General features: G+C 35.5%; 1 protein-coding gene across 1 annotated transcript in view; it reads right to left on the reverse strand.

Moving 5' to 3' along the window:
- LOC136856259 (uncharacterized) overlaps positions 1-15,059 on the reverse strand; it is an 89,788-nt gene extending 74,729 nt beyond the window's left edge. Inside the window, exon 1 of the mRNA XM_067133952.1 lies at positions 14,900-15,059. Coding sequence (XP_066990053.1) covers positions 14,900-15,005 — 106 coding nt within the window. The 5' untranslated portion in view covers positions 15,006-15,059. The remainder of the gene's footprint in view (positions 1-14,899) is intronic.
- Between the last annotated feature and the right edge of the window lie 439 nt (positions 15,060-15,498).

Below are 15,498 nucleotides of genomic sequence, written 5' to 3' on the forward strand. Positions count from 1 at the left end.
TATTCTTCCCTTCAAGCAAACGAAAGCCAAGAGATTAAATAAATCACATCAACATTAACATTACCTCAGAATACGAACAGCCAAATCACGCACCTCCGAAGAGCGAAAACACACGACCACGCATCTTACCGAAAGAGCCTCTATGAATGAAAATTCCCGCACATATATAGATAGATTAATGAGATCCAAGTGAGTGGAGCGTAACAATCAGTGTCTGCCGTGAAAACGTGCTTGTATAAATAGAAGGCGCCCCATGAGAGCGCCACACATGACGCATAGAAGACGCCCTGTTCACCTCTCTCTCTCTCTCTCTCTCTCTCTCTCTCTCTCTCTCTCTCTCTCTCCCCACACCCTAGATAATGAGTTTATATCTCCCTATAAAGCTGCCGGGTGGGCTGAGATACACAAAGACAACCTTTCAAGGCCTGGCTTTAATGAAAGATTCTCTCTCTCTCTCTCTCTCTCTCTCTCTCTCTCTCTCTCTCTCTCTCTCTCTCTCTCTCTCTCTCTGTGAACAGTTTTCGTTATGAAATTACAACAAAATACATGAATTAGTTACTTAACAGGATTAAGCAAAACTATACGTGTGGATTTTTGGGGACCCTTCCCTCCAAAAAATTGACCAAAACTGGTCCTTTTGACTGAGGGAGATAAGATTTAGGAAGGTTACGAGAATTAGGAATACAGAAACAGGAATATTCCCACATTCCAAAGACCGGCAGTGGAAGGAGAGGAGCTGTGACTGAATTTTAGCATATGTGTATGGGGAACAAAGATGTCTTCTTCAAAAGTACAAACGTTCTTTTTCGTTCCTTAATTTCTTTTCACGATGAACGTAAAGAACAAATAAGTGAAAAATGCCCCGAAGTTTCTTCGGCGCAGTCGAGTTTTCTGTACGGCGTATAATGCTGTATGAAACTCTCAGCCGCGGCCCGTGAAACTTTCAGCCACGGCCCGGTGGTGGCCTGTGTTTTTGGCACCTATGGCACTTCCAGACGCATGACCATGGCTAACTTTAACCATAAATAAAATAAAAACTACTGCTGAGGCTAGAGGGCTGAAATTCGGTATATTTGATGACTGGAGGGTGGATGATCAACATACCAATTTGCAGCCCTCTAGCCTCAGTAGTTTTCAAGATCTGAGGGCGGACAGAAAAAGTGCGGACGGACAGGCAATTAGCAGCCATCTCTATGGAGCGTCTGAGAACGTCAAACGAGATCGAAAACAAAAGAAATATGATGCAATCTCGTACTAAAACAATGAGCGTCTTGGCTTCTCTAAAACGCTTGCTACTTAAACGTATCAGAAGCGTCTGGGGGGGGGGGGTTGGGAGGGGAGGGAAGGCTTCCCCTGACACGTTCAGTCTGTAAAATAGTTTCATTTTCTGAGAAAAGAATTTATTACATAATTCGTTTTTCATAAATCATAATGTGACTCATGATTATTGTTATGTAAATGAGAATTTCTCTCTCTCTCTCTCTCTCTCTCTCTCTCTCTCTCTCTCTCTCTCTCTCTCTCTCTCTCTCTTTATAAATGAAGCGTGGACCATAAGCTATATATCATGAATATATACAGTATATATATATATATATATATATATATATATATATATATATATATATATATATATATATATAGATAGATAGATAGATAGATATATACATACATACATACATACATACATACATACAAGCACACATACATAAGTGGTACCACATATACACGTGTGCCTTTTTTATACTCCCAAATACTAAGCCGCAAATACCGTTTGATATCGAATTCACTTTACCCTGAAAACAACTTAAACCCAAAAGGTCAATTATAACTGATAAGTGCTTCTGCCACGACAAGGTTTAAAAAAACAAGCAATAAACACACAAACACACAAACACATCACACACACACAAACATAACTCACACTTTTGTGGAGTGACAAAAAAAAAATTCAAAGCTACTTTAGTGATTGAAGAAAGGCCACGAATGTTTTTATAACAGACACATTACTCATGAGCTGCAAAATCTTGAAAAACGCAGACTGCGCCTCCTGTTCAAAGATCGTTTTTTGTTCCTGAGCGAAGTTTTGGGGGCGGAAAACCGTCCTGTTTTTAAAAGGACCCTAATGAACGGTGCCAATCAGCTGTTTACCTTCGAAGGGTATTAATTAATTTTTTTTTTTTAAGTTTTGCCTAAATATTTTTATTGGATTTTATTTGCTTATTTGAACTTAGTTCCTGAAATTTATGTGTATATGTATATATACAAACATATGTATGTATATATATAACATATATGTATATATATATTGGATTGTTGACCTACCTAATCTCAGCGACCATAGGCAGTCGACTGACAATCAGGTACTTACTGCACATATCATTGTTACCCTCACAACTGATCTCCAATGTTACTTCAATAATTTGTAAAATATATTATCAATCAACAAAAAATTGTCAATTACTTCTGTAATTGGTTTCAGATTTATTCCTAAAATATGGAAACAGAGTTCCTTGCTTTACCTCTCTCTCTCTCTCTCTCTCTCTCTCTCTCTCTCTCTCTCTCTCTCTCTCTCTCTCTGAGGACCTGGCTTCATTCAGTAGCACTTAACATAAGCAAGTAACTCCTTTAAGTACTTGAAATATTAACTTGGAAATATAATGGAATTTTTCTCTTCAATAATAAAATAATAAATGAATATTATTAAAAATGAGGACAGTGAATAAATATGAACAATAGGAGTCTAACCCGTAAAAGCATTTTATTCTAAAAAGAAACCACTTTCTCTCTTTTAACTTAAATAACCCACTATTGCAATACACCACCAAAAATGTTGCCAGAATGTTTGTTTACATTTTTTCTCTCGGGACGAAAAAATAAAAATAAACATTTTTTCCCCTTCGCTTTTTTGCGCCTCAGAATAAAATTAAATCAAGCGGCCCCCTCTCCCCCCGCCCCTCCGCCAAAGAGAGGCTCCTACGAAGGACACTTTCTAAAGGCGTGCGTGCCGCCCTTCAAAAGGAGCTCTTTTCAAAAGGGTAAAGTTAAGGACAGGAGAAGGAGAAGAAGAAGAGGGCTTGTCGCGCGTCCGGTCACTGCGTTCTGTAAAGGGGAGGCGTTGCAAAGGTTGAGACATCTGATTACTACTGCTAATATTTCTAACCTCATTCTCGATCCTTGATTTGAGATTACACCTTTTCACTTGCAGGTAAATTTCATTTTCAAACTGATAAATTGCTTTTGAGGGTAAAAATGTTTCTAAAAAGTAAGATAATTAAAATAGCGCGTGGAAAAAACACATCACAAACATAAATAATACGAGAAGCGAAAGTAATGGTATGAAAAACAAGTAAATCTTACGTGGAACGGAAGAAAAATTAAAACCAAATATTTAGGAACTAAATTATATAATAGGCTATTAAAATTTATTTTTTAATCAGTATAGATTCGTATCTTCGTGACGCATATATGACCTTAAACTAGACCATAGGGAAATCTTATCAATGCATCTTAATTATAATTATACGATTAATATAGAGTTTCCTGCATAATGATTTTTTAACTAAGCAGAATAAATATCAAGTTTGTCTGTTTAATAATGATTTGAATTTTTGCTGTGTAACGCAAATGGTCTACGTATATATATATATTGTATATATATATAATATATTTAAGTTATATATAATATATTTAAGGATTAAATCTAGGCAATAAATCCCGCGTGAGACTCACGGGATTTACATTTGGCTTAAATGTGCTGAATAAATTCCAGGTGTTGGACATAGGATTTAAACTCGTCTTATTTTTCTAATAAAACCTTCCCAGTTGTAGGATTATGGGATTTAGGCCATTCTTGAATTTTCCCAATAAATCCTGGCTACGGATTTTTGAAATTTAAATCCGTATTGCATTTGGTGGATGAATTAAAGGTGTAGGGAAGAAGGATTTAATTTTAAATTTAATTTTAGATTTAATCTTAAATTTAATTTTAAATCCTACGTTCGTTCGAGTTTTCTGTACAGCGTATAATGCTGTATGAAACTTTCAGCCACGGCCCTTGAAACTCTTAGCCGCGGCCCATTAAACTTTCACCCACGGCCCGGTGGTGGAATGTGTTGTTGGTACCACCAGTGGTGCCAGATGTACGATCACGGCTAACTTTAACCATAAATAAAATCAAAACTACTAAGGCTAGAGGGCTGCAATTTGGTATGTTTGATGACTGGGGGGTGGATGATCAACATACCAATTTGCAGCCCTCTAGCCAATGGTTCTCTTTTCCAGAACACTTCTGAATTATCTAATGGAGAGACAGATTGATTGATTGATGATCTGTGACTCTTAAAACTGGCGTCACAACAGCCGATGTACAGACAAACGGACAGACAAAAAAAGACCGTTATTCTGTTGTTGTTGTGAGCTAGAGGTGGTCTTATGCCAGCACAGGCTCTTGCTTTTCAGTTTCTCACTTATTTAGTAATTTCCCCTCGTGGTAATAATAATAATAATAATAATAATAATAATAATAATAATAATAATAATAATAATAATAATTACAGTGCAGGATCGTGTATTCTGTAATTATGTATGATTCCACACTGAAATGATATTATTATTATTATTATTATTATTATTATTATTATTATATTATTATTATTATTATTATTATTATTAATGCATTCTATAGTCACGTATGATCCCACACTAAAATTATTATTATTATTATTATTATTATTATTATTATTATTATTATTATTATTATTATTATTTTATTCAATAACCATGTATAACCTCACACTGAAATGGTATTATTATTATTATTATTATTATTATTATTATTATTATTATTATTATTATTATTATTATTTATTATTATTATTATTATTATTATTAATGCATTCTATAATCACATATGATCCTAAAATTATTAAAATGATATTATTATTATTATTATTATTATTATTATTATTATTATTATTATTATTACCAGAACGACGAAATATTCGTAACTGAACATTCCATTATTAAAAACAATAAAAATCAAACCACTTAGAAACACGTATCATAAAACAGGAACAAAAATAGTAATATAAAATATAAATCTCATTCTCGACTACCTCTTTATATCACGCCATTTGTCACGTACCAATTGCTTAAATGAAAAGTCTTAACTAAGAAATATATCCCTGTCAAATGTTTTCATTGATCCAGGCTCTTGTAGCAAGAATGGACGGTCTTTCAATAACGTATTACTTTTTAGTTTTCTGTAAGAGAAAACTTTGTCTGTCCGTCCGCACTTTTTTCTGTCCGCACTCTTTTCTGTCCGCAATTTTTTCTGTCCGCCCTCAGATCTTAAAAACTACTGAGGCTAGAGGGCTACAAATTGGTATGTTGATCATCCAACCTCCAATCATCAAGCATACCAAATTGCAGCCCTCTAGCCTCCTCAGTAGTTTTTATTTTAATTAATGTTAAAGTTAGCCATAATCGTGCGTCTGACAACGATATAGGCCACGTCACAACCGGGCCGTGGTTAAAGTTTCATAGGCCGCGGCTCATACAGCATTATACCGAGACCACCGAAAGATAAGATCTATTTCCGGTGGCCTTGATTAAACGCTGTAGCGGCTGTGCAGAAAACTCGATTGCGCCGAAGAAACTTCGATGTATTTTTTACTTGTTTTCCAAATACTATGTATATATATATATAATATATATATATATATATATATATATATATATATATATATATATATATATATATATATATATATATATATATATATACGTAAGCATCATCAACAAAAAGCTTTTCAGAAAATGTCCCCAAAAATCGGAATGGTCAAAACAGCTTTCATTCCCCCCCACAAGAAAAAGCAAGACCAACCGATGAACAACGCCCTAAGACTCGGCAAGTATGTACCACAATACTATTCCCCCTTCCCCCCCTCCATCGTATGCTGGGCATGAATCACCCGAATATGGCATCGGTGCCAGTCGGGGCGCCCGATGCCAAGAACTGGGAATGGCTGGCATAGGTTTTGCATTTGGTCATTGCCAGCTCCGTCGGACTCTGCGGATTCCTTCTATGCATTGCCAAGGTTACGTTTCTTGCGGTGGCAACCCCCCACCGCCCATCCCCCTCCAAAAATGCCCTCTGGTTGGATGGGGTCCATGGGGAGAGGGGTATATTCAGCAGTTTATTTGGATGATCAGATATTCTGATATTACGTTCAGTTCTTCATTGTCTGAAGTCAGCAATTTTTCATTAAGTCAACTTAAATTTCCAAGCTGAATGAAGGATTAGCTAAGATGTTTACTTATCTGAGGGTCAGCACAGATCTTGATTTACTTGGGAATCAGCACAGATTTAGGGTCAACTGAGAATCAGCACAGATTTTGGGTCACTTGAGAAAAAGCACAGATTTAGGGTCAACTGAGAATCAGCACAGAATTTGGGTCAACAATCAGCACAGACTCTGTGTCAACTGAGAATCAGCACAGGTTAGGGTCACTTGAGAATCAGCACAGATTCTGGGTCAACTGAGAATCAGCACAGATTTAGGGTCAACTTAGAATCAGCACAGATTTTCACCCATTAAAATACTTTAGTCATTTGTTGTCCAAAGCAGATTTCAGTCTTCTCAGAGGTATCAAAGATTCGTCGTCATACTTAAATACTATTTATTATTATTATTATTATTATTATTATTATTATTATTATTATTATTATTATTATTATTATTATTATTACTCAGTAGAAGTTACTAGGACATACAGAAAGAAGAGATCAGTTATTAAACAAATTAACAAAAATAATAGACAAATATATAAAAATGTAAGTAAATTAAACAGAGTCCAAGAAGAATTGTTTTAGGGTAGTAATTCATAGGATCTTCGCTCGACAAACACCCAAAAACAAAACAGAACATGACCTGTTCCTTGACGAGGGCCATCATACGAGAAGAATCGAGGTGGCCTGATGCATAATGACTGATTGATGGCCGATTTCCTCTAAAGTGGTCAGCTGTTCACTCGAACCATCATATATTTTCGTGGTCTTTTGTACAGAGTGATTTGCAAAGAATGTTGCAGATGCTTCTGGTTTCGTCCTTGTCAAAGAGTCAGGGAGTGTGAACGTGTGTAATACACACAAACACACACACACATAAACACACACGCAGCTAAAATCATTGAATATGATTATTGACTATGATGATTGAATATGATTATTACATTCGTCATAGAAATCTGCATAATTCTGTTCGTGTGTATACATACACAAACACACACACATATTTATATATAATATATATATGTGTGTCTATTTATATTTTTATTTATTATATTTATATATACCATGTGAAAAATAAACCATTTACTGCGAGAGAAATAAACTGCTAATCGTTAACCATTAACCATTAATCAGCAGGAAAACAAACTATTACCCATGAGAGAAATAAACCATAGCTATTAACCATGAGAGAAGTGACCCATTAACCATTAAACCCAGCTCTACAAAAATAAAATGGGCAGCCTGAGATTTTAATGGGGGTATTGCAACCTCGCGTCTCGTGTTTGCTTATGTTAGGAGCACAAGGCTAATTGCACCCAGCAACGTTGAGAGAGAGAGAGAGAGAGAGAGAGAGAGAGAGAGAGAGAGAGAGTCAGTAGACTACCACAAGAACCTCACACCATTCTACATTGACCTCGTCTCCTAGGGTGAAATGAGAGAGAGAGAGAGAGAGAGAGAGAGAGAGAGAGAGAGAGAGAGAGAGAGAGAGAGAGAGGCATGATATCTTATACTATCTTATCTCTCTTCGCAAATGCCTCTCTCTCTCATTATCTGACATCAATGGCATACTTCAACAAGAGAATTGATGAGTGATCCACACTCTGACGTGTCGCGACTCTCTCGACACTTTCTGATATTTGTGTGGCATTCGAAAGAGATACCTGAATCACTCAAGGCTTTGGTCTGTGTGCATATTATACTGGCGTCTTGAATCAAGTGGTGTTTTATTGAATGTGTCATTGAGTTATAATAATAATATATTTAGTGTTTGAAGATATTTTTGTTCCTTAGCTAGTTAGTATAGCTGATGAATTCAAAAGTACCAAATTCGCTTTTGTTATAGAGTGCTAGAGTGTGCCTATAAGGCAATCCTATCATACCTATCATAAAAAATAATAAAATTCTTAAAACAATTCTTTGAAATGGATGCATAATCATTCTTGGTATCCCTACAAGCACCATCATACCAAAACTTCGTCTGTGGGACCTATCAAGATATCCTTTACCAAGACTGAAGAAACCCTTCGTCGGGAATTTATCCAGAAGTGAAACCCCATTCAGAATTGACCTCCTCCTCCCTAACTCACCACCTCTCATTCATAAGGACTCATTCAAAGATCTGCCAGTCGTGCAATTATTATAATGAATATTTTTGAAAGGAGAGGCCCCACCAGAACTCAGAACAGCCACTAAACGAGGCCTTGAGAGAAGTGGTCACCGATGTGGGCTTTGCACTCGTGGAGTGACTGTTATCATCATTCCTTCCTTATCTCCCTCATTCCTTGTCTTCCTTGCCCTCGTCAGTGACATGACAGGACACAACGGTTTGCCTGGACTGGGTGCATTCAGACGAACATAGCAATGCGCCGGCACGTTGTGGGTTACAGTAATGTTTCTCTATCAAGTTTTTTCAATCTCGTTTTAACTTATTTTGGCCGTGGTTCAAGTAATGTTTCTTTACTGTTTAAACTGAGTTGCATATAGAATTTAGACCAAAGACCAAGCACTGGGACCTATGAGGTCATTCACCGCTGGAACGGAAACTGACATCAAAACTTTGAAAGGTGTAACAGGAGGAAAACCTCGCAGTTGTTAGGAGAGGGTGGAAATTAAGATGGAAGAAAGAGAATATGAAAGGAGGTACAGTAAAATGAATGCAAGGGATTGCAGCTCGGAGTCGAAGGCACGCTGCAAAGAACCTTGAGTGAGTTTTTAGTTTTCTGAAGAGAAAACTATTGTGCCGGCTTTGTCCGTCCGCACTTTATTCTGTTCTCCCTCAGATCTTAAAAACTACTGAGGCTAGAGGGCTGCAAATTAGTATGTTGATCATCCACCCTCTAATCATCAAACACACCAAATTGCAGCCCTCTAGCCTCGTTAGTTTTTATCTTATTTAAAGTTAAATTTAGCCATAATCGTGCTCCTGGCAACGATATAGGATAAGCCACCACCTGGCCGTGGTTAAAGTTTCATAGGCCGCGGCTCATACAGCATTATACCGAGACCACCGAAAGATAGATCTATTTTCGGTGGCCTTGATTATACGCTGTATAGACTGTACAGAAAACTCGATTGCGCCGAAGACACTTCGACACATTTTTTTACTAAATCAGTAACTTTATTTTTAAAATCTAATTTATGTATTTTTTCCTTCGTTTTCTTATTCTCAAGATACATTTATATTTTCTTATTATTTTCTTTTTATTTTGTCTCCTATTGAGGAGATTAGTGTAGGAATAGAATCTCATTATTGGGGAAATGAGGAAATTATTTTGGGAACAGAATTTCATTATTAAGGAAATGAGGATTACTTTCGGAACAGAGTCTCATTATTATGGAAATGATGAAATTATTTTGGGAATAGAATCTCATTATTATGGAAAATGGGAAGATTAATTTGGGAATAGAATCTCATTATTATGGGAATGGGGAGATTAATTTGGGAATAGAATCTCATTATTATGGAAATGAGGAAATTATCTTGGGAATAGATCTCATTATTAAGGAAATGAGGAAATTATTCTGGGAATAGAATCTCATTAATTATGGAAATGGGGAGATTAATTTGGGAATAGAATCTCATTATTATGGAAATGGGGAGATTAATTTGGGAATAGAATCTCATTATTATGGAAATGATGAAATTATTTTGGGAATAGAATCTCATTATTATGGAAATGGGGAGATTAATTTGGAATAGGATCTCATTATTATGGAAATGAGGAAATTATTTTGGGAATAGAATCTCATTATTATGAAATGGAAATTATTCTGGGAATAGGTGGAAATGGGGAGATTAATTTGGGAATAGAATCTCATTATTATGGAATGGGGGATTATTTTGGGAATAATCTCATTATTATGGAAATGAGGAAATTATTTTGGGAATAGAATCTCATTATTATGGGAATGAGGAGGTTAATGTATGAATAGAATCTCATTATTAAGGAAATGAGGGGATTATTTTGGGAACAATCTCATTATTATTGAAACGAGGAAATTATTTTGGGAATAGAATCTCATTACTATGTAAATGAGGAGATTAATGTATGAATACAATCTCATTATTATGGAAATGAGGAGATTAATTTGGGAATAGAATCTGATTATCCTGACCTTTTGAAGCTTTTCTTAAACAAAGCAATTTATAACTTAATAACTTAATTTTCTCTATAATTTTCATCCTGTTTTCAAATTATTATTATTATTATTATTATTATTATTATTATTATTATTATTATTATTATTATTATTATTATTATTATTATTTAAGTCTGTCATAACGAAAAACTGACCCCAATGAAAATATTAACTTTTATGAAAAAGAATATATATGTAGATATTTAGCGCCACCTCAAAAAAAGTAGACTACGGCTCTGACTTAACATTCCACTAACTCTCCATATTTTAACAAGATGTTAAAATATAAGATTGTTAAAACTGCTTCTAAATCTTACGCAAGCAATAAATCAAACAACTGATAAACAGTGATGTTTGAAAAACATAATCACTGTTAAAGGCCTAAGAAAATCACTTCAGTGAAAACTACGCCAAAAATAATCACCGTCAACAAACAATAAAATAAACAAAAGCTCAAAGATTAACATCAACAACAAAAACAAGCAAATAAAAAAATCCGGAGCAAGAAAACTCCGTCAACAAACAGATTAGGCGGCGGGGCGAGGTCGAAGACACTTGACACCTCGGGGCAGGATCTTATCAGTGCCCGAATAATTAATGGGGAATGCCCTTGGGCACAGGGGCTTGGCACTCCATTAACCCTTCACCCCTCGCCACTCATAACAGATTTCGTGGAATGTAGGAGCTCTGATAAGGAGGAGGGTGGGTAATCTCGGTCCCGTTATGAGGGCAGTGTTGCATCAGTGGTGAGATTAATGCAGGAATAGAATCTCATTATTGTGGAAATGAGGAGATTATTTTTAAATAGAATCTGGGGAGATTAATGCAGGAATCGAATCTCACTATTAGAGAAATGAGATTATTTTGGGAACAGAATCTGAGGAGATTAATGCAGGAATAGAATCTCATTATTATGGAAATGAGGAGATTATTTTGGGAATAGAATCTCATTATTATGGAAATGAGGAGATTAATTTGGGAATAGAATATGAGGAGATTAGCACAGGAATAGAATCTCATTACTAGAGAAATGATGAGATTAATTTGGGAATAGAATCTGAGGAGATTAATGCAGGAATAGAATCTCATCATTATGGAAATGAGGAGATTAAAGTAGGAATAGAATCTCATTATTATGAAAATGAGGAGATTATTTTGGGAATAGAATCTCATTATTATGAAAATAAGTAGATTATTTTAGGAATAGAATCTCATTATTATGAAAATGAGGAGATTATTTCGGGAATAGAACCTCATTATTATGGAAACGAGGGGATTAATTCAAGAACAGAATTTCGTTACTAAGGGAATGCGGAGATTAATGTAGGAATAGAATCTCATTAGTAAGGAAATGAGATCATTTTGGAAATAGAATCTCATTATTAAGGAAATGAGGAGGTTATTTTGGAAATAGAATCTCATTATTATGGAAGTAAGGAGATTATTTTGGGAAAAGATTCCCATTATTATGGAAATGGGGAGATTATTGTTGAAATAGAATCCCATTATTATGGAAATGAGATTCTTTTGGGAATAGAATCTCATTATTAAGGAAATGAGATTTTAATGCAGGAAAAGAATCTCATGATGATGAAAATGGGGAGATTAATGTAAGAAAAGAATCTCATTATTAAGGAAACCTGAGGAGATTAATTTGGGAATAGAATCTCACAAGTAGGGAGATTCTATCTCATTAACAGACAAACTGATTTATTAATTGTATTAATTAAGAGGTGTATATTAACTAATAATTAAAGCAAAAAATTTTATACTCATAAAACCATATTTATCTCATTTCCTCCCCCTCCTCACTCCCTGCTGCGACCCACCACAGTCGACTGACCACTAATTCACTCTTAAATCAACAGACACAAGCATCTCAGAAAACAAGCCCAGATCGCTCCGTCTTCCCTGGGGATCGAACCCAGGAAATCTATCCAACTCACAGAACGCTAATTTCATGATGCTAGTTACATCTAATCGTGTCGTGAGCGGGATTCGAACTCTGGACCACCACAAATGAGTTAAGAGCATCAGAGATTAGTGACAGAGAGAATTTGTCTTATTTTTCTGTAAAATATCAAAACATGTCTTCAATTTTTACTATCTTTTAAATATTTAGATTTCATAATTCTTTGAGTTTAGTTCAAATTTTAATGATATTGGAAACTTGAGTCTTAATTTAGGGATTTTTTAACTTTAATATATGTATAATTTTATGAGTTATTAAGGCACATTGACGCTAAAATAAGCCACTCCTGATATATATATATATATATATATATATATATATATATATATATATATATATATATATATATATATATATGTATATATATATACAATAGTATTTATCAGGGCCCAGGGATATACTTATAAAGTATACTGTATACTTTATAAGTAACCAAATAATCTGATGCCAATCTTCAATACACCAGTACCTACTCTGGGTGATATATATATATATGTATACATAAGAGATTTAATTTCAGGAATTAATTCTCTCATCATACTTCCTTTCAAAAAATGCGTAAGATTTTACTTGAATGCTTTATGAGAGAGAGAGAGAGAGAGAGAGAGAGAGAGAGAGAGAGAGAGAGAGAGAGAGAGAGAAGAGGCGCCACCAGTTTATCTATAATAAAAATCGAGCAACTTACAAAGACCTTAGACCATTTAACGGTTGAGAAAGTTCCCCAATTTAATCTTGCACAACCCTCCACTTTCTCTCTCTCTCTCTCTCTCTCTCTCTCTCTCTCTCACCAGAAAGCAGCGGTTGTTGTGTGTACTTAAGCCTTAAGTAATAATAATGAGCACTTGAGCGGAGTATAAATGCGTCTCATAATAATTTTCATATTAAATTCATCGTCTCTTTGATGAAACAAAATGGCGTCCAATGTACGTGGTCAAAATACTGTGAGCGATGTAGTATATTACTCTTTAGAACCTTGAAAACGTGTCTCATTTCGAAGTATTTAAAAGAAATATAAAGTAATATTTTCATTTTTTAGTTTTCTGTCAAAGAGAACTATTATAGAGATGGCTACTTGTCTGTCCGTCCGCACTTTTTCCGTCCGCCCTCAGATCTTGAAAACTGCTGAGGCTAGAGGGCTGCAAATTGGTATGTTGATCATCCACCCTCCGGTCATCAAACATGCCAAATTGCAGCCCTCTAGCCTCGGCAGTTTTTATTTTATTTAAGGTTAAAGTTAGCCATGATCGTGCGTCTGGAAACGCTATGGGGCAGGTTACCACCATGCCGTGGCTGAAAGTTTCACGGGCCGCAGCTCATACAGCATTATACGCTTTACAGAAAGCTCGATTGCGCTGAAGGAACTTCGGCGCATTTTTTTTTTTTTCTAATGCACACATTTATTAATTTCCGTCCATCCGTTCTTGAGTTAAATATAATAATAATACACTAGTCAAATTCAGCGACCTTTTGACCTTACCCAAGAATAAAGTCAAGAGTTCTTCGCCGGCCAAAGATAATCACAAAGGTCAGAGGTTATCTTTCAAAGGTCAGAGGTCATCTAAGGGTGTCACGGTGACCTACGAAGGTCAGAGGTTAATTATGTAGGTTAACAGTTAACCTGGTAATTCAAAAACTGACATAAATATTTCATCTGAATGTTGAAACTTAGCCAGAATTTTGAAACTTGACAGGATTTTGAAACTTGGCCAGAATGTTGAAACTTTGAATAAATTTTGAAACTTGACCAGAATGTTGAAACTTGGCCAGAATGTTTAAACTTTTAATAAATTTTGAAACTTGGCCAGAATGTTGAAACTTGGCCAGAATATTTAAACTCTGAATAAATTTTGAAACTTGGCCAGAATGCTGAAACTTTGAATAAATTTTGAAACTTGGCCAGAATGTTGAAACTTTGAATAAATTTTGAAACTTGGCCAGAATGTTTAAACTTCTAATAAATTTTGAAACTTGGCCAGAATGTTTAAACGGAATGTTGATACTTGCCAAAATGTTGATGGTCATATTTTGAAATCCACCATTTTAAAATTGACCAGAATTTTTAACATTTTTGAAACTTGGCAGAATTTTGACTTATTTTGTGAATTCACCTGAATGTTGAAAATTCAGACTTGTCAGAATTAGGCCGGAATGTTGGCATATTTGTAAAATCATTATTTTGACTTAAATCGAACCTAAGCCTAAATTCACAGTGCAGAAATATATTAACGCCGGTTTGGAATTGCTTGAAATTGGTAGATTAATATTGTTCTTTTAAATTAATATTTATATATATATATATATATATATATATATATATATATATATATATATATATATATATATATATATATATATATATATATAATCATTTACTTATTTATCGCCTTGTAGCAACACGGCCTCTTGCTTGCAAGAAGCCCCATCAACTTCAATCACTTTCTTTGCACATTCTAACAAACAAATGCTTGCAAACAAACAAACAGACTCTTCCTTACCTACAAACAAGAGGAAAGACAGTGCCAGGCCCAAGTAGGCCTTCCCAAAACCAGCTCCGGCATTCGCAGGCCCTACCAAAAAGGCCCGGCCAGTGGAAGGTCCCATGACAGATACACAAGTCCCGGTACCCACCGTGGTAAGGACAACACTGAGAGAGAGAGAGAGAGAGGAGGGCACTTGAATGCCACTAAAGGATACCCTCCTCAGGACGCCCCAAGGGGGCCAATCCTCCTCCGTCACCAGACGCCCCATTCCCCTCCCCTCCGTAGGGGAACCTAGTCTCGCCCCCTCCTGGGTATCCTTCCACCCCCAAAATCCTGCGTCAACTCATTTTGTTCTTGCTCATCCTAAATCATCCTTTTCTTTTTTCCTCCTCGTCCTCTTCTTCTTCTCTTCTTCTTTCTTCTTCTTCTTCTTCTTCTTCTTCTTCTTGTTCCCTATCTTGCACTTTCCTATGACCCAAGTCAATCTCGATTTCATCATCAAATGAGATCACACTATTTTAACTCTAACCCTCAGCTTCTTCATGTTATTCATATCATTCCCCATCCATTCCCTCTATCAGACACTGCTTCCTCTCCCCCCACCCCACCCCCAA

Source organism: Macrobrachium rosenbergii, chromosome 35 (genome assembly GCF_040412425.1).
Source record: "Macrobrachium rosenbergii isolate ZJJX-2024 chromosome 35, ASM4041242v1, whole genome shotgun sequence".
NCBI classification, from domain to species: Eukaryota; Metazoa; Arthropoda; class Malacostraca; order Decapoda; family Palaemonidae; genus Macrobrachium; species Macrobrachium rosenbergii.